The sequence below is a fragment of the Chelmon rostratus genome, chromosome 17 (genome assembly GCF_017976325.1).
Source record: "Chelmon rostratus isolate fCheRos1 chromosome 17, fCheRos1.pri, whole genome shotgun sequence".
In the NCBI taxonomy this organism is placed as follows: Eukaryota; Metazoa; Chordata; class Actinopteri; order Chaetodontiformes; family Chaetodontidae; genus Chelmon; species Chelmon rostratus.
The window spans coordinates 14,583,139-14,608,365 of NC_055674.1; the positions used below are offsets into that span (position 1 = coordinate 14,583,139).

The 25,227-nt window shown below is 42.5% G+C and overlaps 2 protein-coding genes across 3 annotated transcripts; one reads left to right on the forward strand and one right to left on the reverse strand.

Moving 5' to 3' along the window:
* On the forward strand, nucleotides 1-5,581 carry dhrs7b (dehydrogenase/reductase (SDR family) member 7B). Its single transcript, XM_041957060.1, has 7 exons — nucleotides 1-118; nucleotides 1,355-1,543; nucleotides 1,729-1,847; nucleotides 2,292-2,502; nucleotides 3,301-3,393; nucleotides 3,506-3,658; nucleotides 4,243-5,581. The coding sequence occupies exons 2-7, from the start codon at nucleotides 1,390-1,392 to the stop codon at nucleotides 4,446-4,448; spliced, it is 936 nt and encodes a 311-aa protein (XP_041812994.1). The 5' UTR covers nucleotides 1-118; nucleotides 1,355-1,389; the 3' UTR covers nucleotides 4,449-5,581.
* On the reverse strand, nucleotides 5,542-24,373 carry cramp1 (cramped chromatin regulator homolog 1). Of its 2 annotated transcripts, none has more exons than XM_041957059.1 (20): nucleotides 24,304-24,373; nucleotides 22,127-22,503; nucleotides 20,038-20,240; nucleotides 19,730-19,883; nucleotides 19,072-19,155; nucleotides 18,829-18,877; nucleotides 18,360-18,445; nucleotides 17,571-17,694; nucleotides 16,559-16,640; nucleotides 15,247-16,212; nucleotides 14,665-14,842; nucleotides 13,568-13,740; nucleotides 13,395-13,469; nucleotides 12,978-13,059; nucleotides 12,616-12,726; nucleotides 11,694-11,851; nucleotides 9,975-10,161; nucleotides 9,519-9,686; nucleotides 8,492-8,637; nucleotides 5,542-7,814 (listed from the first exon to the last, which is right to left on the reverse strand). In XM_041957059.1, exons 2-20 carry the CDS (start codon nucleotides 22,500-22,502, stop codon nucleotides 7,701-7,703), a joined length of 3,516 nt encoding a protein of 1,171 aa, XP_041812993.1. In that variant the 5' UTR covers nucleotide 22,503; nucleotides 24,304-24,373; the 3' UTR covers nucleotides 5,542-7,700. The 2 variants fall into 2 exon arrangements, with proteins under 2 accessions (XP_041812993.1, XP_041812992.1); XM_041957058.1 differs by lacking the exon at nucleotides 24,304-24,373 and adding an exon at nucleotides 22,885-23,024.
* Nucleotides 24,374-25,227: the final 854 nt, after the last annotated feature.

Genomic DNA, 25,227 nt, shown 5'->3' on the forward strand with positions numbered 1-25,227 from the left:
CTCAGCCGGCAGCCCCTCACGAAACGCGCACCGCTCGTCTTGTCCCTGTCAACTGAACCCGGAACTGTTTGTAGCACCGACTCATGCTGCTGTTTGGTAAAGCAGGAGAGTAACTCAGGTGAGTTTGACTACAAACGGACACAAGAGTGAATTAGTGGTTCACTACAATGTGGAAGCTAGCTAACGTTAGCGTTAGCCTCCCCAGCCATTTACTTTTTGCTCAAACCAAAGATGGTTCAACACCACAGACGTTAGCTTGCTTGTATGCTGCTTCCCAAGCTCATTGTGTTTTATTATCCAACCTGTTTTGTGTTGTGTAAAGCTGAAAATAGACATTGTCACCATTGTTGAAAAACCACGTATAACTAAATGTGCTAGTTGATGCGTTTGACTAGCGGGCGTTTTTATTGTCAGCACGGTTTCAACAACAGGATTTAAATCTCAGTAGTTCCAGTTATTTAAAGAAAAGCCTCTTTTCCTCGCAAATAAGATTTATGCAGCATGGTGGAAACCTGTTGTGTAAGCATGAAGTTGTTGTCTCGAGTCTCTGTGCCCACTATTACAAATATGTACAGCTGCCACTGTTAAAACACACACACAAGAATATGCATACTGCTCTTCCACAGTGTCCCATTTGACCTTGGTGTTTATCCAGCTGGTATAATCACTTGTTTTTGGACAAATTAGCAGCATCTGTTGAGAATATGGAGGATATCATAACTGCTTACTTCTCTATGAACTGCTAATGTACCTCTGAGATCTTAAATATCCAGTTAGAGATAAATCTTATCATTACTAGTGTGGCACAAGAGGTCTCTAAATTCACTGAATGTGAAAATAGCTTTACTTTCTTTACTGAATGTGTGTATGTGTGTGTGTGCGCATGCCCACGATATGTTCTGTATGTGCTCGTCACTGTTGCCATGCTGGTTGTTTGTGTTGTGCTTTGGAGACAGGACAAGTGGAAGAGGCTTAACTAAATGCAGCAGACATTAAAACATTCACAATCCCTGCAGGATGGGGGCTGGAGAGCTTACAGAGCACACGTGTCAAGGTCATACTGTGGCTTGTTTAAAGCCCTTTTTAAATTCATTTTATATCCAAATATGGTATTTACTCATAAAACCAGTCAATGAACTAAGGAGCTTAGGACTCACCTATGGCTTGATGCCAAAATAAAGTAGGTCTTACATGTTGACAGTGGTGGCTATTCTTGCAATTCATCTGGCAGAGATATGTTTGGGGGACATTTTTCTGATCAGACCTTTGTTTGGTGACTTCTCTGCACAAAAGCAATGGATTTGAATGTAGTAATGTTGCAAATCAACAGTTGCACTCGGGCTTGTCTCTGCAGGTAGCTTGCAAAGAGCTGCAGGGCGATTGTTAGCCATGGAGCGTGTCATGGGAGGAGGAGTGCTTCAGCTGGTTTTAGCAAGTGCAGGGCTCTTGCTGCTTTACCGGATACTTGGCCGCCTCAGACAAGGAGCTGCTCTGCAGGATGCTGTGGTGGTCATCACAGGGGCCAGCTCTGGACTGGGGAAAGGTCGGTCTCCCTCTTATTCCTTCTTTTCTTCAGCTTACATGAAGATGCTTTCTGCAAATCAGATGACATTCAGACATTCATTTTAGTTGGGTGGTAGCAATATAACGTACAGTAACATGTTTCAATGTTGTGGTGCAAGTGCTTGATAGTCACCATGAACAAGAGGTGTATCTTCTGTCTTGTAGAGTGTGCACGGGTCTTCCATGCTGCAGGTGCACGGCTCGTGCTGTGTGGACGAGATGCAGCTCGTCTGCAGCAGGTGGTCCAGGAGCTGACAGCAAGTTCAACAGGTTCGCAGCGGCAGGTGTGTAGATTTTTCCCATCAGATTATCTGCTCTGTTTCCCTCTATCAATCATTGCAATCATTTGCATACATGATTTACACAATCATGTGTTCACAAAGTTGTGAACCTCACTCCATCCTTGCTTGTGAACGACTGAGCCTTTTGAGGATGCCCTTTTTTTGGAATCAGGCTTGTAGGTAGGGTCTCATTTTTCACAAGTGTGCCGTATCACTAATCATGACTCCTCCTTAGACATTCAAAAAGGTTTTATTTCTTAGAGCATGCTACTGTTTTCCATGAGAAGAGAAACAGGTTCTCCCAACTCTGCACCTCTTTTTTTCACTTTTAAACTCCAAGAATCATAGAATAATTCAAAGCACTTTGAATACAGGCGTAGCTAGATGGTTTTGTCTCATAATGGCAGCGAGGTATGAAATAGCTCCTCTGCTCTGTTCACCCACCAGACTTACACTCCCTTCACTGTCGTCTTTGACCTGGCTGACACAGACACAGTGGACAGAGCTGCAGAGGAGATCCTCAAATGTTATGGACAAGTGGATGTCCTCATCAATAATGCTGGGATCAGTTACCGTGGCAACATACTGGATACCAACATCTCAGTTCAGCGGGAAGTTATGGAAACCAATTACTTTGGGCCCATTGCTCTTACTCAAGGTGAGTGTAGTAGCTGTTTGTCCAAGCAACAAAAAATTTCAAACCAAACTTCAAATCATAAAAAATCAAAGGGCTACTGCTGGGTTTGTGGTGTACGCAGATGGGAAAAACGTAATGTCCAAACAAATGTTCAATTTCAACAAAAAAACGTGGTTTATTTAACCAAACAGCGAGCAAGCAAAGAACAAAGACATTCCACAGTGCTTCTCCCGCTCCGGTAAAAAGCCATTTGCCGACCCACGTGCATGCTGGTCCCTTACCGTAGCCCTACTTATATCATCGGGTGCACCCCTAACGTGCCCAAATGAAACAAAACAACAAATGACAAACAAGAAAACACCTATACTAAACAAATAAACAGAAAACTGACAGAAATCTAATCATAATGAAATCAAATAAATTGATTCAGAATAATCAAATCTAAATACTAACAAAACTAAATACTAAACTAAACAACACTAAATATCAATAAATGAATATATAGCTCCAACAGTGAGTGAGTAATAATAGCCTTTGGTTGCTAGATCTGAGCAGAATAGGTGGTTTAAAAAGTCAGAAATATATGGAGCTTTGTGTAAAGGGTCTTACATTACAAGCTAAAATGAATTGGGAGTCAACGTTATGTGACTTGGTCGTAGCTCTCATGTGATGGGTTTGTTGCTTTGGTTGTGCAGATAAGGAAAGGAAGTGATAAAGGCATAAACATTGCATGGACATTTTCAGATTTCTTAGGACAGGAAGCACAGTATTTTACATCTGTCAGCAGTTTCTCCACTCACTTCTCTCCTCTGTTCACAGCTCTCCTGCCCTCCATGGTTCGCCGGCGCAGTGGGCACATAGTTGTCATTAGCAGTGTCCAGGGCAAGATAGCCATTCCCTACAGATCAGCTTGTAAGTCATCTTCATCATTCAGTTAAAGCAAATAAGTCCCCAAAGAGCTTTTTCAGTCTGTGTGGTTAACTGGAGATGAAACGGGACTCTTGTTTGTACACACTGTGGCCAGATGCTGCCTCTAAGCACGCCACCCAGGCCTACTTCGACTGCTTACGGGCCGAGATTGAGCGCCATGGGATTCCAGTGACCGTGATCAGTCCTGGGTACATCAAAACCAACCTGTCAGTCAACGCTGTCACAGGGGACGGCTCCAAGTACGGAGGTGAGGCAGTGAGACAAATGCATGACTGCGTTTACACTAGAAGTAAGAGAATATCAATCAGTGTGACAAATATGCAACTGTACACAACAACTGACTTGTATAAACAATGCATTGCTTAGCAACTAAATGGTCATAGTTTAAGGGTCAAAAAGTGAAAAATTGATGACTTGTTCATGGTGGGGTGTGTGTGTGTCTAACCGAAGCATTTCCATTATTCAAGGTTTGTCTGTCTGTTGTTTTTGATCTGTTGTCTTTTTTATTTTAGGAAAAGGTTGGAAAAATAATGAAATAATAAACATGCTACAATAAATTGATTTAGAATCAGTTAAGTCTTGTTAAAAAAAAGAAACGAAAGGGAAACAAATGGATTCACATACATGTGTTCCTAATTGCATGCACATTCATACAAATACGAGGTATATATTCCTCTGGAAATAAGCGTTTCTGGTGCTTGCAAGTGCGTTGCTGTCAGTAGCATCAACGTACTTCAACGCCGTCACAGTATCTGAACAGTTTCTGTAAGTTCATCTGCTGACTCGCCTGTGTTACTGACATGTCTCCTGTTTGTTCAACGCTGCTCTCAGTTTTGGATAAAACGACAGCAATGGGATGGGACCCCCGGGATGTGGCTCAGGCCGTTCTGAAGGCTGTCCGTCAGAGGAGCAAAGATGTTATTTTGGCAGGACCTCTGCCCAATCTGGCCATCTACCTCCGCACACTGTGGCCTGCGCTCTTCTTCAAATTCATGTCCTCTCGCGCTCGCAAAGAGCAGAAACCTAAAGACGAGTGATGCAGCAGCAGGAGAGGGCCAAGGGGCTCATGACAGGGACACGTGGACCAAAATGTGAAACTGACTGCTTCCCATGGACAGGAGACGTGAATCTCTTCAGTGACCTGTTAACCATTTTGCAATGCTACTTGTCCAGCATCTGAAACCAACCAGACGCCTGTGTGTTGTAAGGCTGTGTTGTTCAGCTGTTGCAGGAATTACCTTTTAAAATGTCTTTTACTGACAAGACTGAAATCTGCGCTGTTGTGAGCATGTGATGCCGTTTTTCAAACTGACTCCTTGACGTGGATTTGGTTTGCAAATAAATACTCAAGCTGTAATCTATTTTCAGGAGTCTTGATGTTTAACCTGTAATTTAGATGTTAATATGACCTGTCAGGCCTGGGAAGTATTTTTGAATTATTTTCCCTTTCGCTGTCTTCTGTTGTCCCACTTATGAAAAATCCTTTGAAGCCTGCAGTATCACATTTTAATGACTTGAAAATAGATGAGATTTAATTTGTAAATGTGACACTGTCCTGCTGTGCATCTGATACTAGCAGTACAAACAAATAGCAGGATTTGATGAAGGTATGGTGCATGCTGTTTTGGCACAGGATCCTACAGTTAAAAAAAGCACTTTGTCAATGATCATGTCTTTCAGCACCTGGTATGTTGTTTCTGGGTCATCTCTACTATGAGGCATACAAAGCACGCTGCTGAAAATGATTCTCAAATAAAGTGCTTTTGATACATATAGAGGAAGGAAATATTGCTCATCTCTATCCAGAAAAAAAATCTTTTTTCTTTTAGTTTCCTGTTCAAGTCCAGCAGTTTTCAGCTATTTTATCACCTTGAGTCCAGATGATCACAACTGGCCCTGCCCCATATGTCTATATTCCTGTTGGGTTTGTTAACTGAGCTGTTTTGTTTTGCTGTGAAAGGATCAAATTCCTTTGATGGGGACAGTCAGGGATTCAGTATGGAGTTAGTAGAGAGACCACTCAACCATCTCTGGAAGAGCTGTTTGTAACAACCTGAAGGCCACATAAAAGTTTGCATTTGAACTGGTTTTCCACAAAGTATATATAAGGAATACAGACAAGCAGGTTTTTGAACTATCTTTATACACAGAATAAAAACACCTTTTACAAACTTAAAACAGGTTTTTCCTTTTTAGATGTCATCTTAATATTAAGTTAAACAAAACACTTTCTGAAATGTTAACAATAAATACTCCAAATAACAATTTACATTATTTTACAAAAGAGCAGTGAATACTGGAATTGACATTTGTACAAATAAATCCAACAGAAAAAAAAACAAAACATGCCAGATTCAAAGAGAAAACCTTCTATTTATTCCTTATTAAGAATAATCCTTGTTTCTTATCTAGCGTGACAAGACAAAGTCTTTTCAGATGCCTTTCACAAACGGATGAACGTCACAAGAGCTTTTACATTGTAGAGTCAAAGCCCCCAAGGTGCTTTAAAGGAGACCGTTTTAAATCCCACTGATGGGACGACAACAAAAGCTCTCCTGCAATTTACACTCAGATGAAGTTAAACATGTTGAGGCAAAATGTTCACAATACTGCATATCGATGGTGCTGGTTAATTGAAATTTAGAGAACATCTGGATGCAGCGAGTCTTGACGTTTGACGGTACGTGTGTATTTGCTGTGAACAACAGTACATCGCACTGGTGAAACTACACGTGGAAAGTAAGAGAAAGAACTTAAAAGCATCCATTTCCTTTTAACTTCATCACATACAAAGTGGGCTGACATTAAAGTGATGGTGACCATGTTTAGAAGCCAATCATGTTGACATAAGTCATAGTGTTGTTAGCCTCCTGTATCAGTACTAGTCACTGCGGAATTAATGTTTTGAGCACAACCAATCAGAAGGTTTTACTAGTGATTAAAGACTGACTACACGACTCAGAAAAACGTGAAATAAGGAGTGTGGCTTTAGTGTTTGATTTTATATCGTACTTGACTTTGTGGAAATGGAGTGTATTTTTAATTTGACTGTCAATGAAAATCGAAATATAGTTGGTCACATTATAGGATACAGGCGTCTCTGTTGAGTCTTTGACTGAAAGCAACTCGACTTGCCTCTTTGAGGTGCAAGGTACAAGCAAAAAAGCTAAAGTAAATGAGCAATGGTTTTTATCATTGTGGCTAAGGGAAGACTCACAACTGCTGCGACAACATTATTTAAAAGACCAAAAATAAATGTCTCGGTGTATAATTGACACGTAAAAAGAGAAACAGGAAGTGAAACATAAGTGACCTGTTATGCAACAAACCAACCTGAACACCACTGCATCTCAACTTACATTAAAAGTAAAGAAAACTGCATGAAGCCACTGGTGGTGGACACTGAACTCCAATGTGATTTCAGCACAAAATTCAAGGGTAGCAGCTGCAGATGTTCACATCTGTAGAGCGACCAACAAAAAGCTGCCATTTTGCATGTGACCATAAGAAATTGCCAACCTGATTCCAAACACACATGACAGGCTATGTTCCTAAAATGCAATCTGTAAAACCTGAACCGATCAAGAGCACGTGAAAAAGGAGGGCAGCATCAAAGGATTTGACTTCAACCTGCCCTGCTGTGATGTGCTCTGCTTTTGCAACTGAGGCCACAGCAACAACTGAATAGAAACAACTATCTCACCACTCGCGCCCGCTTTCTCACTGCCATAACTTTCAAAATCACCTTCCGGTGGCTGTTTGCCCCCAGCTGGGATCTGAACTGCACATTTTGGTGGATTTACACATTTTGGGGCTTGATCTGAGAGAGTAGACGACAGACACACACACAAACACACACATACAAACACACTCATTCATACATACATACACACACACACACACGGAGCAGGAGGAGACATAAAAGATAAGTGAAAATATTTTGTTCAGATATGGCATAGTATTTTCCTGTACATGAGGTTGTATTTTGTAAACGCATTTGTTTTTCTAAAGTGTTTTTAAAGGGCATTTCACCTTAAACAACAGTTCAGTGAAACAAACTCGTTTCAAACTCGCTTTGAACAAAGGTCAAGGTTCACCATTATTATTGCACTTTTACAAACAGGGCAGGGATGGCTTTAGGGGGGTTGGTATTTCTCCACAGCCGCCGTTGCTCCAAAGTAGAAGGGACAGCGTGGCGACAGTCTAGACAGCGAGGAGAGACCCCTCCTTGGGTCACTCGGCAACTCGTGTCCTTTGGGTGGCTGTGGTTCAGTGGAGCCGGGTCTTCCTCAGGGCGGTGGGATTGAGGGCTCGGTCACAGCCAGCTCCTGAGCCAGGTCATTGAAGCGAGCAATGTAGTCCACGCTGCTCTCACTCATCATACAAGCAAGCTGGGAGTCCATCTGCAAGCGCAACCAAACAGCTTTCAGTGTACGACGGCAAGGACAACTGAACAAAGATAAAACTCCTGTTTTTCTCAGGGACCTCTGGAATTTAAAGGAATAGTTTGACGCTTTGGAAAATATTCTTATTCGCTTTCTGTTGGGAGTTAAATGAGGAGATCAATACCACCTTCAGTTTTGGTTAGCTTAGCTGATATAGAAATGGGGAAACGTCTTGTCTGGCTATGCCCAAAGATAATAAAATCCACCTACCTCCCAGCCAAGAAATAGTCTGGACACTGTAGTTTTTACACTTCAGTCTTTCTACTGATTAAACAAATGAGATATAGCCCGTTAATTACTGCGCATTAGAGGTGCTGGCAGGCAGATATTGTTATCTTTGGACAGAGCCAGGCTAGCTATCCCCCCTGTTTCCAGTCTTTATGCTAAATTAAGCTAAGCTAATAGGTTGCTGGCTATAGCTTCATATTTACCTGGTTTTAAACTTCTCATCGAACTCTTGACAAAAATGTGAATAAATGTATTTCCCAAAATGTTTAACTATTCATTTAACAAGGGAGCCAATTTTTAGAGTACACAACAAAAAAAAGAAACATTTGCAAATTTATAGAAGACTCAAGTCTAAACAAAAAATCCTTTCACTTACAAATCCGTTGAAGAGAAAAGGCTCAACTTACTTCTGCCACATCAGGAAGGCCACGGGATTGAAAGGAGTCATGGGAGTTGCAGTCCAGGAGGCTAGGACCAAGCAAAGCCGTGCCGCTGGAGGGGCCAGAGGGGGTTAGGGTGGTCCGCCGGCCCTTATCAGGAGAGACCATGCTGGCTGGAAGGAAGAGAGACAAACAGAGAGACAGTGACTAGAAAGCATGATGAACATGAAGAGGGTAAACTAACAGGACATCACTGCAAGAGGAAGTCTGCAGCTGTGTCATTGTTCTTCTCTGTTTATAAGAAAATTAATATTTGAATTCTCAAACAGTTCTTTGTGAAGCTTTACTCAAAATAAAATGTTTTGCTTTATTGGGGCCTTTAATTGATTTCATCTGCCATGTATTTAAAGCAACGACAGTATGCATTGTTTTACAGCCAATAGTGTGCTGCAGGGATGAGTCCTAAAATCCAGAAATCAGTTAGCAGTGTTACACTTCTGATTCCCTTATCCTGAAGTCAGGATATAAAGTTTGTGGTTGACTCAAGCTTAAGAGATTTTCACTTTTTTTTTTCTAGTCCGTAACTCCACTCCGTGAACTTTTCACCCATCTTACGGTTGCATTAGCGGCTGCTAACAAGTGGCTAAATGAGACTACAGAGGTAGTCAGGGGCATCCTCACGCCAAACATGGAAACTCATCGACTCGCTAGTCTGTCTTTACAGCTACGCTGTGTTTATATTCGTGTTCTTGTAAACTATTATAACTCAAACTGCAGATTTATCAATTCATAGTAAAGAGTGTATGGGACAGCGTAGCTCCCATTGGCCTTTTGTCGAGGCAAACAGGGCAATGCTAATTTACAGGTTGCCTTACAAAAATATGTCAACCCTGCAGCACTCCATTTGACAAAGCTTGATTTTTCTGATCGTCGTGTATCAACTAGTGAGGTACACAGTGGCCTTCAGTAGAGCAACAATGAATAATTAAAATAAGAAAATGACAACAACAAGCTCTGTAATAGTATCTGTGTATGTTTACTTAAAAAGGCTTACAGAGAAGGCATCCCAGTGTGGAGTCAGACGAGTCGCTGGGGTACCACTGGGGGTCGTGGCTGGGCGATGGGATCCAGCCTCTGGACGGGCTGACTGAGGGAGACGAGGCCAACAGTTTGGAGCTGTCACTGTTACCCAGCTTGGCTGGAGAGAGAGCAGCCTCCTCACCTGCATCGGAGCAGGCAAACAGCCATTAGATTACACAAACAATGTTCAATAAGCCTGATGTCTCAGAAGTTTACTTACTTGCTTTTCAACATATTTCTTCAACAGAACATTTCACAGATTTTTACCTCATGAAACCATCATCTCAATTGACAAATGTCATTCCAGAATAAACACTTTAATTTAATGCTAATACTCATCTGCAATTTGTCATCTTTACTGAAATAAATATGTCCCACTTCACGTTTCCACGTAAATGTCAGCATGTAGAATAGGAACACAGGCACGCACCATAATGGGCAGAGTTGATGGCGAGTTCGATGATGGAGTCACTGATGTGTGTTTGAGGGTCTCCGGGGGCGAGAGCCTCTTCGGGGGGGCCAGGGAGAGAGATGTCCAGAAGCGAGGCCACACTGGGTGGAGAGAGGAGAGAGTCCCCGCCACCGCTCACTCCAGGAGATGGTGGAGGCACACCGTTCTGTGGAAAAAAACCCCACACAACCAGGGCCGTTTTGTTAGATTTTCTAAGGTCTTAATTCCTCAACAGATGAGTTTTCAGTGCAAAGTGCCCCAAAACCTGACCCTCGCTGGACAACAGGGATAGAGACTGTCATGACAACAGTATGAGGGACACCAGTCACAAATCTGAGGCTTGGATAGAATGACAGGAAATTTGTAGAAAACAGCAAAAATGCAGCTTTTCTTTTGTTGTGGGTCCCAACTGAACAGCTGTATGTTATTGCTTCTTACACTACTAACATGGCACATTTTCCTGCAGTCAGCCACCATCTTATTCTTGTACCTCCATCTGTGAATAGGACCTTAGAAAATGTACTTTACTGTGGCATTTCCCAATGGAGTCCCACTTCACCCACACAGTAAAGCCATTATTCTTCATCCTGCTACTCATCCACCACAGCCCTCCACCACCAAGATGGCCTGCATTCCCCAGCCCCAAGCTCAACCAGCAGCGATCTGGTGTTCAGTGACCGGGAATGACAACCTCTGCGCTGAATCCATAATACTGATCACATTTCTGATCTAGAGGTATGAAACTGTTATTTATACAAATAACTATAGTTTCATTAATCTGTAATATGGTCTGTTGAACTCAGATTCTTGTAGAATCTGAGTTTGGTTAATAGCACTATTAATTATAGTCTGGCAGGATTTGTGGTATCCTGCAGGACAAAAGAAGCAGACAGGAGCATCTAACATCACACTCTGATAATTGCGGTATTAGCTTCAATATTAAAGTCCAGATGAGTTCATATTGTGACATGTTTCCAAGTGAAACAGGATAGGAAGGCGTGGCGTAACGTAGGGAGGATTTTGATTTTAATGTTTAAAAGCAGCCATGTCATTAAAAACATGTAGCAGCATCCGTCAGGGAAAGTAAGATGAAGCCCATCATATGATAAATGTAGGTGCTGCAGCAGTCCACTGAAATGTCTTGCACATAATCTAGAGCTGTCACAGATACCACCTTCCCCAAAGTGAATAAATTCTAGTCAGTGGGCCTGTAACTGCGGTATTTTGGGGAAACACCCAAAGACACACTAACATATAATGCTGTTGCTAGCTCGCTAACTAATGAATCTCTGTGCCACTGAGTCATGATAGTCATATTATTGGTTGATTCAAGCCTACCTAAGAACACACCATATTTTGTTTTGCAAAAGAGGAACATGATTATATTTTGTTATAGAGATGTTTTTTTTGTATTTGGGGGGTAATTTTAATGTTTTCTATCACTGCTTGGAATGCTGCTCTCTATTTTCACTTTTTTCACAGTATAAACTGGAAAAACCTGGAGTGAGAGAAACCCAACTATGTTCATTAAGACTACACTTGTTCTAATAAAAAATAATAATAATAACAAAAGATAAGTCACTCAAAGAGTCTTCATGAAAGTACCAAAAGTCTGATTACTAATCTGGTTATTAAGAATACATAATGCTCAAAGTGAATCTTAGTTTACGTGTGTGTAAGTTCACGTGTTCTGCTGACCTCTGGGACGTTGTGCTGAAGGAGCTGAGAGTCTGGTTCAGCATCAACAACGGGCGTGGCGGTGAGCAGGGGGCTGTTGTCAACAGAGGGAGAACTCAGCTCCCGACAGGGACTGCCAGGGATGATGCCTGCAGACTTAGCTGCCAGGTCAATGGCACCTGAAAGGGTATGAACAGTTTAGAAAGACAAGGGATTTGTCACGTTAGCGCATTCACAATGAACCGTAACAGTAACTGAGACAAGCATGTGAAGGTGCATCTTTCAAAATATTTAACTCCAGCAACTAAACTCAGCAACAATTTGAGCATAAAGGAGAGTAGAGGAGAATGTAGTTGAATGTCTTTTACCCCTGCACAAAAGAGCACTTGTTCAAAACCATATTAACTGAGAGTCTGGATCATGTTGGAGTAACGGAGCCAATCATTTTCATAGATTTTGAAAGTGAGAATCCAATCCAGAGAATCCAAGGAATGGCGTTTTACCCAAAACTAACTTAATTTGACAAAAGCTTGATTTGAAACAGAGGGAAAAATACTGTTGGTGGTGTGTTAGAAGCCTTAACTAGGACTCTACCAACTGTTAGTGTAGCTGTCAAATGAGTTGTAATGTGAAGGGTTACTTTTAACTAGAACTCTCTTTAAGTGGTTTTATTTTGTTTTTTCTGTAGTCTCTGTTTTGTTGAGCCCATGTCATAAAATGTCTTTTTTTAAAATCTAAATAAATGAGAATTTCAAAACAAGGAATAAAATATGTGCTACTGTTTATCATAGTGGCTAGCGGCTAAAAGGAATATCAAAAAAGGTTAAACTAGTACCCAAGTTAACAGTACAACATTAATTACACTCCATCTAGACTTTCACAGCGTTTTAATAAAAACAGCGAAAAACTGAAAAATAGATGAAGGAATAAAAGCAGTGCGTACTAGAGAGCTGGCTGGCCGCTGCAGAGCTGGCAGCTGCGGGGGAAGCTTTGGACGGGGGAGGGCGGGAGGAAGGGGCCAGGCGAGTGTGGATTGGCCGGAAAGATCCGGTTCCTGGGGGAAGAAACAGGAAGTGAGAAAGCTAGACATGTGGAGTTGTTGAAAATGAGAAATGACGTTTACAGCACATTAGCTGAGCATATTACCAATGTACCACATAAATAAGGCTATTCAAGGGCCTATTTTCAAAAACAGAATGACGAGATAAAGGTTTTATGCTGCAGTATGGGGAAAAGTAAAATCATTTAAACGTTTCCATCTTCTGCAACAAATTGTACTGTAGGATGCCGACGTCTGCAGAGTACCTGTGGCAGAGGAGTTGGAGAGGATGGAGAAGGAGCAGACATGCTGCGGAGTATCTCCTGTAGTTCGGGGTAGGAGTGTTCGCTGTGGAGCACAGAAGCAACTGAACTAAATGCACTGTTTGTCTTTTAACCTGCCTACCTTTAAGACCTACCGACATACACATATACATTTGCATCATTCCTACAACAAATTGAACGTTTATTTTATTTGTAGGATTGATATTTTATGCTATATGTTCAACACCTGTAGGAACTATGTTTACTCCATATTGTTTATCACAGGTCTCTAATAGTACATTTGTGGTCAGAAGGCATCACAAAGTGACAGTTTATCTGACTGTACAAAGTGGCAAAGATGTTGTTCATTGCAACATCATGGAATAGATCTGGTAAAACACCTTTCTGGTCTTCTCTTACCTGAACAACAAGTGGTTTCCGAAGCTGTCTGTTTCGTGGTTTTCTCTGTCTAGAAAGGAAAAGATCTGACTGCATCTGCAAAAGAAACAAAACATTACATTGGTGCACATGCCTGTGGACGATGTGCCACTGTGGTCTTTATACAGATGGTGTAATGCATTACTCTGTCTTACACTGATAGAGTCAAGCTGCTGTCTGAAGGCGAGCTCAGCCTCCTTGTTGGGAGAAAACATTCTGTTGTGCCGCGAGCTGTTGGGGGGCAGCGTGGTGGGGACCGCAAACACACCGCCTTCTGAGTCGCTGCCCGCAGTCGACCCCAGCAGAGAGCGGGGGAGGTTGCGTCCACCTGAAGAGGGGAGGAAGATGTAAGACACGTAATGTGAGGAGGACAATTATTTTCAATGTAAGAAGCCATTGAACAGCATTCAGCGATTCTGTGTCCATTTCCAAACAAACATAAGAGGTTATTTGTACTGGGAATTTCTAACAATACTGTTAAGAAATCAAATAATTTCCTCTGAAGCAGGAAAGAGTTGCACAACATAACTACTTCTCATTGTTAAATAAAAACAACCACAGCACTGTCTGCACACACACTTACCGTGATTTCAAATCAATTAAAACCCAGAGAAGATTTTGTTACACAAAAACCAAGTAGCTACTGTGCCGACGACCACAGCTACGTTGTTTCTCTCACAAAGAAACTTTACTTGAGCCCACCCAGGTATATTTGCAGTCCCATTTTAGCAGTTTTTAATTTTTATTTTTAAATACATCAGAGAGAATGACACCATTCACAATCGATAAACTAATGGACAATCTCCCCTCGTTCTACCCCTCCTGTATACTGAGAATCACGCATGAGAAACCCAGAGAATAAGACGTTCTCTAATATTACGTCCCTCCTGTCAATGCACTGATTGGGGTGCGTCATCCCCTGTTTAATGCAGGCCTACGTATGCCGTTGATTTGTAAAAGCTTGTGTTGCAGACAACAATGTGGCTGAAAACAGAATCACTGCTTAAAAAATCCAAAACACATGTGTTTTCAGTGAGTAAACCTAAAACCAGGCAGAGGATTAAGTAGACTTAAAATGACAAAACAAGAAATAACCTTAATGACTTTCAATTATTTTCAATAGACATCAATGCCCCCCAACCCCCTGCCTCAGTTACACTGTCATTGTAGGGCATCAGCTACACTGAAGTTGAATCCACATTTAGTTCCTCTTACAGCAGTTTCAGAGTATGTGAGAAAGAGCCACAAATACCTGATGCTCCAGCATTTGGCAGGTGTAACCTGGCTCCTCGGACAGAGGCCTGCTGCCGGCCACAGCTGGGGCTGCGAACGCCCGCTATGGGACCTTTCCCTGGTGGTGTGAGAGCCTGGTTTTGCTCCTCCTGATGGGTCTTGAGCGGCGATGTGGCTGTAGAGCACAACTCTGGAGCCTGAAGGAGAAGACACATTATTGACACCATCTGCTCTATGTAAATTTCTACATCATGCTTTCACTAGTTTAAAGGTGACACCGAGCACAATTCACAGCTGACATTGTACAACTCTGAATGTTTACTTGTGTTTAGCCTTTCTTTATCTGTGGAGGATTTGTTAGGGATGAATTCACTTAGCAATGGAGTTTTGTGAATCCACAGGGATATGCACCCTGCACACTGCTGTCCCATTTTGTAGGGCAGACAATATTCATTTTAAGTTGCATTTTTCATTCATGATGCCAAGATTCGAAATATAACTTCAAACTTGTCTGCACAAAAAATATCAGGACATTCAGAGATTTTGTCCACAAACACAAGTTAAAATATGGCAACTGTGAGAAGTAACAGTTAATCCCTACCAAAGGTTTAGGATTGACCTCAGTGGCAACCAGCTTGAGCAGGCAGCGCAAAACACGGTGTGTCCGGTTGGGCTTTGGCTGTGCCAAGGCTTGTCCGTTTTCTTGGCTGCTGGAGGGAACTGCAATGGGCTGCCACTCATACTCCAACTGCAGCTTGCCAGGCTTCCCAAACATCAGGTAGAGCTCAGCCAGGGTGACGTTCTCTGCGTCACGGGCGCTCCAGCCCTCCTCTCTGATCTGCTCAACAGCCCGTTCTTTGGCTGGTGCAGAGCCCTGCGACATTCCCTCCTCTGAGCCAGCCACTGCGGGTTTGGCTGGAGGAGTCTGGCTGGCCTCTGGGGAGGAGGTGCTGGCGCTCTGCTCCTCTTTGCATTGCTCCGATGAGCTTTCTGTACCAGTACACAACTTCTCCATGCTTTTGGACAATACTAAACCACCACTGGCCTCTACACCAGTACTGGTCCTGCCTCCCTCAAAGGGTCCCATCCCAGTTCCATCCTCCCTAGGAGCCACAGTCTGCTGAGAGGAAGCGGGGACAGAAACAGACTGAGGTCTCTTCTCCTCTAGCTTTGTAGAATTGTCTTGTGAAGGCTCAGGGTTAAGGGGCTCAGTTCGACGACTATCACCCAATACAGTCACTGAAGCACTACCAGTAGCAGCAGCAGCGGTGGTGGTGGTAGCGCCTCCCCGTGCAGATTTAGTGCCAGTCCGAAGCGGTGGAGCCGTGTGAATACCCAGAATCTGGGCAGCTGGCAATTCCTTGGCGTTAGGCCGGTTCTTGCCACTCTCTAGCCAGTGTACAGTGCAGGAGGCCTTGGAGTGAACCACACGTGCCACACCAGGCAGTGTGGTCAAGGTGCTGCTTTCAGCTGGGAAAAGAAAGAGCTCCTCCCGCTGGGATTTGCTGGGAGAAGCTGTGCTCGACTGGCCGCCCTCCAGAGCCTCCCTCTCCATGAGACTGTTTAGCTGAAGCATCAGGGTTAAAGACTCTCCAAATGTTTACAGCTGAAGTGTAATACCACTGCTCTAAATCACATACCAAAGATGTTAAAAAAACACTGGACTATGACTTATTATTATTATAATTATTGTAGTGCGTCATTATCAGCTGGCTGTATAACAGATACTGCATGAAAGTGTGATGAAAAAAGTAATCTTAAAATGTATTTATCATCCTAAATCATTAACTGATATAATAGATTTTTTATAAGAACATTTTGTAAAGCTCATTGCTCCACTGTTACATCATGACTCTGCATGAAAGACTTGCTGCTCTATGAATTTGCTCAGCATACAATGTTTTAAAGGATACAATCCGCTGGTCATGGTACGCCCACTTCTGTTTCAGGTACTCAATGAGGCTGGAGACTTTTCTGTGAAGCTCCACCACCATCCTGGGTTGGAAAAGACACAAAAAGAGATTTATTTACAAGCTGCTGTGGTAAGATGGTGCAGGGCTGGGTAAAGTAGTACCCGCATACACATAGAGTATAAAAAAATATAATATAAAAAATATAGATCTGAGCAGGGTTTTTTCCATTTTAATCCATTTACTACAAATACAAATGTAGGATTTCTGCTGACCATTTCCCAGAGGACACATACATTTTTAAATATTTCTTTTAGGTCAATCTTATGTTACATTCCTGTACTGCTTCAGTTCCAAATGGGTACTGTTTTATGATGCATTCATGCAAACTCCAACATCTGAAAACGGAGATTCATTTGCCAAACATTTCCATTACAGAACTGTGCTGTTGAAAAATTTACCCTGAAAACGATGGCAAATGTGGATGCTTGTGAATTTGTCTTTTCTTACATTAAACAGTATCTAACTAAAATGTCAGGTGAAGTAAATCTAAATATCTGCTTCAAAGCTAATTATTAAGAAATTCTTGAGATCATCCATCGGGTATGTTTTTTTGGTGGTTAACTCCTCTCTCAGGGTGCACTACTATTTTTATTATATAAGTATCATTTTATTCCATGGTCACCACTCCGTAGTCCCCCTGTGTCCCGCCCACAGCAATATCTGACTGGTTACATGTCACAAGTAATGGCATATCAGCAATGAAGGCTACTGTGCCTCAGACAGGCAGAGACTGAAGCTACTGGGTGAGCAAGCGGAGCTGTGTGTCAAAGGGAAGGCAGCAAATATTGCCCAAGTTGCAGTAAAAATTAATTTCTATGATGACAAGCATTCCCAGTTTCCCAGTTACACCACTGAAAGCACCCAAAGCCATGTGGGGCAGTATGGATCACAAATTAACTATGTACCATTATACCACTACTCTCTCAGATATTAGTTCACAGGCATGCCTGACCTGAGTCGAGGGTTGTGGGCTAGACTCTGAACGCGGGCCCAGGAGTAGTTACTGCGTGGTTGAAGCTCCACAGCTACCTTCAGGGGTAGACGCACTGGCTTCTGGTCCTCCTCGTCGCTCACTCCTGTAGGGACACGAAGACACAGTGAGACAGAATGAGTAACACCATCCAAGCGCATATAAGAGAAAACATCAGGTGTGCTTGAAAAGTGAGAGCAGGCGCCCAGTCAGTTTGTGACAGTACGCAGCCATAAAAATCTAAAACCTTACTGAGCCTAAAGAGCCACAAACATACTACAAGAACAGTACAATGCAGCTGACAGTGTCACTGCAGAAGAGTTGAGTATGCTCTCTTGCAAACTTTCATGCTTAATGGATTAGCGGGCAAGAAAATGACAGTAACCAAATTCAGTGGTACTGAAGAGGACACAGAACGAACCAGGACGAGACCCTTTGCAAAACACTGATACAGCACTGGAAACAGCCAGCCACTACAAGAGAAAGATGGTGGTGCGATTCTCTGTTTTCTCTAAGTCTGGTGAGTGGCTGTTATTGAACAAGAGGGTAGATTACAGTCAGTCTCAATCATGTCCCTCCTGCTCCTCCTCCTCCTCCTCCTCACTTTGCTCCCACAGAGTTGCCATGGAAACGCCACTAGCCCACACGCGGCCATTGTTATTGCCAAAACCCTGTGGCTCACCATCACCATGGTTTATATTCTCAGCACTGATGTTTGTTTCATTTGTATGTTATAGTACGTGTTGGGCATCCGTGCGAGCACATGCTCACCATCTGGGTCACAAAGTTTCTTCAGTGCACGGCACATGGGTGCTTTGATTCGCAAGTTCCTCCCTTTGGAGCGTACGGTGGTGGCCCTGGTCAAACAGAGAGCATAGCAGTGAAATCTTCAGTGTATTTCTTTTGGCTGTATTTAACAATACAGTAGCCATGCAGTAAGTAATATTATACCGTAATAAAATCGTTTATACCGTGTCATGCAATATTTTGAAAAATTCCCTTCAAGTATCGATGAGGGATACTGGTGGTGTACTTGAGATATGTGTTTGGCATATGTCACCATGACCTTACCCTAGTTTTTCTGAGGGGGAAACCTCATCTTTGTTTTAATAGATGTGATACAGTACGTAAAATAAAAAAGTGCATACTTGGCAATCCCTGATGTTTGCATGTACACACCCTTTTGTGTTATTTAACATAAAAACTGAATCGCATTTAGTCACTTTTACTACAAACTTACCCCTGCTGGATGAGTTCGTTGAGCTTTGCCACGTTCTTGTCATCCATTACTGTCAAAGACAAAACACAAAAGCAGAGAGACACTTATGGCATCGTCCCTCGAGAGCAGCTGTCCCTTATGGCTGGGAGCAAGCAGTGTTTAATCACATCCCTTGTGTCCCAAACTAACAGCAGAAAAACACTCTGCACAAAAAAACACCTTAAAAAAGGCGTTCAATCAAACACATGTAGAGCTCTCACTTACAGCCTCCAACTTTTTTGCGGAGCTCGGCGTAGCAGATGAGACCGTACAGTTCTTGAGAGGATTTCTTCAGCACTCTGGAATACACTGAGAAGGAAAGGTGGCACAAGTCACAACACAGCTGCAACCAGCGACGCAGGAGACATGTGTGCTACATAAAGATAACACGACAGAAACACTGAGGGCTTCTTGGAGTGGAACGGGGCTCAGGCTTATCTGGAGAGGTAGTTCAACACATGTTTTGGGACAAAGTCTCCCTGCCCAACAAAATGCCATATAAACATCAGTATGGGAATTGTTGAAAAGAAAGTGGACCTGGAATATATGACTAGATAGAAAGAAATTGAGATTTGCGCTCTCTTAATTAACACCACTTGATTCCATTTTTGTTCACAACGATGGTGACGTGTGTTTTAAGTTGCAACATTAAAACACATCCACAAAGACAGCCCTAATTCAGCATGAACAATGTGACCAACTAGGTCTTGCCCTTGCATAAAATAAACCAAATTTGCCATCCCGTCCCGACATACCACATGAATAAAAAAACTAAAGCCCTTTTCAACCCCTGGACACATTTTTGTAAAAAACGCTCCAATATTCACTGAGACTCAGTGAGGTCCCATCTGTTTTTGGGTGACAAAGATAAGGGGCAGCTTACCATTGGCAAAGTCAATGTGTTTGGAGATCTTGTGCCAGGTCCGGTAGTAAAAGTGGCGGACCTGCTCCTTGTTCTTCACCATGTTGGCTGGCTTGCCTCTTTTCTTGTACTTCATTGCAATATTGTTCTGGATAGCCTCAAAATCCTTCCCATGCTGGAGACCAGAGTAGTAGAGATACGATGTTAGAAAATACATAGAATGAGACATTTTAAATCAGTTTAAGTGTCAATACAAATGCCAGGATGTTAAGTTTGTGCCACATAAGGTAATGCCGATTTTTAACCTAAAACAATCCATTTGGTTTTACCTCATACAGTCCCTCAAAAAAGCTGTTTTTGTCCTCTGCGCTCCAGGACTCCCACTGTCGACGGGCCCTCTTCTGGTTACCAGCTTGTTCCTCCTTCTCAGCAGACCCTTGGCCCTTGGAGGCCTTGGACACTCCCCCTGTGGAGTTGGCCACCGGCCCCGACTGTCCCACTGTCCCCTGGGAAGAGGAGCCATTCTCTGCCCCTGTGTTAAAAGGCGAAAGGATGCCCACAAATCCATTGGTCATGAAACATTCAGAGGAAAAACACAACATAAACATAAAAAAAAAATCTAAGGATTGAGCCAAATGTTTTGGTTGACCACCCTGGTTGTTTTGTACAGCATTGGGAAAAAAAATACAATTGTAGTTCTGAGGTGCGTGGTTTGGGAGATATTAAAATACATGCCGCCCACTGCCATTACACTACAAAACCTGCAGAGCTTCCCCCTTTGTGGCTCAGCTCTGGCAAGGAGGCAGGAAAAGCAATCAGTTCCTATGGCCAGGTCCATAGTACACAGGTCCAAAACCAACTCGTGGTGGGCTCCAATGGCCAAATTTACCCCAGCACAGAGCACAATGCCAGGAGGCTTTAACACAAGCACAGAGGCGGTTGCTGTTGCAGCACTGCTCTATATTAAGACAACTGTAGATTTTCAGCCAAAAAGGGGTATTAATTTACAAATGCAAATCTGATAGACAGAAGCCTAAAAGTGTCTCTTTCAAAATAGATGTGGACCAATATAGCATCATATCAAAATAAATAGGCCTTCATTGGTCGACTGGTTGACACTTGGCGATCTAAATATAAATTTGATGAAACAATCACAGTCTTTTTCCAACAACAAAAGAAATCCACCAGTCGTACCTGTCAAAGCACACTTATTCATCAATATTCTGTAAACGTGTACTTCTGCCTGATCTGAGTCCCAGACATTTATAACAGCATTTTAACAAAGAAAAACTTGCTTACCATCATTGCAGAGCACTATAATTACACACACACTGAAACAAATCACTAATAATTCCTCACTAAATCTGTGAGAAAAACGACATCATTGAGTATGGAAGATACAGGTTTCTGGTTAGTGGTGTAGCACGTTATTAACAGGCTCCCAAAAGAACAGAGGCCACATCACTGGCTGTAAACTTCAAACATACTGGATGTTTATGCTGATGCCCCACTTTCATTTGCCTTTTATCAGATCGGTGGTACAGAGACCCAGGAGGAGACGCCACATTTACGTGGACACACTGAATCAAGCCAGTTGTCCATTTGAGTTTATCATTATTCAACAAACAAGCCTTCAGTGTGTTTAAAAGTCAGTAAAGCCCGAGAGCCTTACGTTTTCTCTAGCTTTAGCTTTTTTTTTTTGCTCAGACGCTCAATGTTACGATTTCAATTCACCAAAGACAGTGTGTGAGATTTGCTAAAATGAGAATGCACCACTAAGGGCATTTTAAGTTGTTGGTAGCATCACTATTGTTTGTAATGACATGTATGGATAATTCTGAAATAACAAAAACACTAAATGTTTCTTCAATTGGTTGGATTGGTGGTTCATGAAATTGGCCGAGGGCAATAAAGAGTCCCTGCTCTTTTTGTGTAATCCCTGAAAAGATATATAGATAAAAATAAAATAAAGTGTGACAACTCTATATAATAATGTCCCTTTCCTGTCCTCAGTTCCATGCAGAAATACAGAAGTCTAAAACCTGTGATTTCTTTCCTACACTCACTTGATGAGGACGGTCAAAACAGCCCCATGTTCTTAAAGCCATGATGGCAAGCTTCCAGGAATCTGTAACTGAAAATATTCAGATGATATACTAACTGAAATCTAAGTTCTGGCCTGTGACTCTCCTCCTTTTCACAGAAATGGTTCACTGGATGGTGTTGCAACTTGGGCCGGAGCAGGCAGACAATCTACACAGAGTACAACCAGTGGCCCAGAGGGAGTACACAGCAACAAAACCAGCACCAGTTCAGCCATCGCTGATGAACACACTGTAAACACGGTTTCAACTGAGAGCAGACCCCCTGCTGATCCCACCTATGCCCACTTTCCTCTGAGCCGGTGACCTACAGTACCTTTCGATTTTGCCCCGCCATGTCCATTGACGGTCGAGCCGATTGAATCCTTCCGGATACGTTTGCTCGGAGGTCGAACGCTCGATCGGAGAAAATGATGCTGGTCGTGACACGGAGGGGCGGGCTCCGCTGAGGTCTGGGGATGCTGGGTCGAGCCTAACCCGGCTCGGTTCGGTGGAGAGGCGGGGAGGACCGGAGCTGAACCGGGGCTGAGACCCGTGGCTGATGGATTAAGAATTTCCACTCCGTCGTCTCCCTTTGTACTGCGCTCCTCGCTCGCCTGCTCTCCGCTCTCCTCCTCGTCGCAACCTTCGGGCTTTCTGGACGGATTCCTCCTCCCATCGACACCGATCCCCTCCCTGGAGCCCGGTGTCATGCTGCCGGAACACATTCAGGGAGAATTTGTCACATTAGGAGCAAAGCGGTGGGCAAAATTAACTTCTAAAGACGACGTTCACTGTCTCTCAACATGGCCGCCGCTGTTTGTTTCAAATCCCCTCTCCAGTCCCGACAAAACAACACCAAATACAAGCATTTAACGTCTTCAGATAAATTACATTCAACAACTAGAATAGTTTAGTAACTACCGGCAGTATTTCACCGAGTGTCTTTTGGCCCAAACGGCCGATATTTGGGGTTGAATTTCAACTAAATTCAAATGCGAGCGCTTTTCAGTTTAGCGCCCTGCAGAAACGACAACGAAACCCCTCGGTGCATTCGACCTCTAAATAAAGTGTTTATTTCAAACATAATTTTACCCATTTTCGTGCTCTTCGGTAGTAGGTGACGTCTTCTTTCTCTTCACCATGAGTCCGACCGGTTAGATTGGCAAACACTGATCAAATTGAGCATAATAAAACCTAGACCGATCTCTCCGCTTTCTGCCCTCTCCTTGCTCTTGCTTCGACTGAGCTGAACTCTCTGCGCAGTTCAACTGTTTTCTATCAGCAACAACATTACTCAATGCTTCTTTGCAACAAAGATTAAAACTATAAAACCAATGAAAAATAGAAGATATTTATAGCATATATTGAAGATTTTTTTTTTCTATAGTCCATGTGAGCTGAGCTCATCTGACTTGATAAGCATATAGTTTTATTAACCTGTGTGCAAGTGGACTTTGGTTGACACTACGTCACCATCGCATGCAGAAATTATGTTTGTAAAACTACTTTTTTTCATATACACCCTGCTATTGTAGGGCTTTGTGACAATGGTGAATTTGCTAACATTATTGTTTCCTCATACAAATAATTCGTTGTACGTCAAGATCAGGACCAGGCTTTACGTGCCCAGTGCACATCAAGACCTTGTGAATTACTACATTTAGCAAAATAGTGTTACAATGCGTAAACATCACATAATTTTGTAATGTTATGTTTGCGCGTTTTCCCATTACTTATTGCTAAATAATCAGAAGGATGGCAGCGCAAAATGATGTCAGCTGAGAGAAAGCTAAACAAATAAAGATGAACTGCACATAAGCAGCATGAGTCTGCAAATGACCAGAAATGTCTCCGTTCTACAGCCCGATACAGCCTTTACATTCCTGTTTCGTGTCATCTTCAACGCCAATTCCATAGGCCACAAAAAATAAATGATCTAACAGTAGTGAAAGCCCGAAACTAATAGTAAAGCTCGACAATATTTACTTTCGCTGCTTGGAATCTTACAACTTCAAGTAATTGCAATGTTAATAGACGGATGCAACTATAATTTAACGTATACTCAAAATATCATTTCAGTGTGACTTCAGACTAATCTAAAATCTTACAGGAATACACTGCCATATCACAGAGTTACAATACATGACAAATTTCCACTGCAATGTTACAGTCCTACAGTCATTGCAGTAACGTTAGTCTAACCATTGGTCTGGTATTATACTAGAAGGTTGACGTAACGTTGGAAGTGAGGTGTTATAATTCAAGTTTTTTTTTAAATAGAGAAAGTAGTAAACGTTGTTGCAGTAAGCTATATTACATGTATACAACAGTCGCCTCCATACAGAACGTGGTACCTAGCATGGCTGCTGTTGTTGGCTAGTTAACGTTACCGCTTTGGCAGTCAAACAAGCCAGATCGCGCACAAAAACTACTTGCAACATGATGGTTATTTTTATTCGGAGCATCAAACAGGCTGTTAGATGGATAACACTATCAAAGTTTAAGAATTACCTGAAGTGGAAGCCTGTTGGTTGTATTCCCAATCGGGACACAGGATAGCATTGCTAGCTGACGGTAGCCGTCCAGCTTGTTACCGATGACAGTTCCTGCGGTTCGATTGTCCACGCGTTTGGACACGCCTACTACAACTCGAAAACAAATCCCGTGATTGGTCGGAAATGCACGAGGACGACGGTTAAAATTGGATTGACAGAAAGCTCCACCAATTCTTAGTAGAAGAAGCCCTGCGAAGGACCAATTGCCATTCTTTTCCTGTCATGCCCTATAAGTTTCCCGATATGTAATTTCAAAGTTAAAACCCAGTTTTAATCTTCAATCATGTACCCTTTTTGCGCAGTAATTAAGCGTTATTTTAACGAGATTGGGTCACCACAATGGAGTTGTTTGGCACTCTAAAAGTAAGTTCCGCCCAGAGAGTGATTGACGTTTTAAAGATCAAATCAATAGGCAGAATTCAGAGGATGCACTTGAATTTTATCCTAGCTTACGCCGAACCCAGCTAAGTGGAATCAGAAACTGATATTTATAGAGGGGAATAAAACACTGGCTAAAACCATGGTTGATACGCGCCAGCTAGGACAAACTAGCACACAAAGGGGGTTTTGATTGAACAGCATCTGCACTTTATTTTAGCTATTAACTCAGATTCAACCCACGTTGCCTTTGTCCAGACCAGGCGTGGCCCGGTGATAAAGAACAAGCATCATATATCAAGAGTTTTGCTCTGGTTCGGTTAATAACTCACTGACAGCTTAGCAGGGCGGGGTGTTATCCGTTTTTATATAAGACGAGTAAAAATATTTGAATATATTCAGCAGATGTACAGTAAAAGGTAGCACAAAGGACTGTTAGTTTAGTACTGTTGTAACCAAAGAGCAGTTTTGTCTCAAAAGACTCTGCGAAGGAGCACTGTGT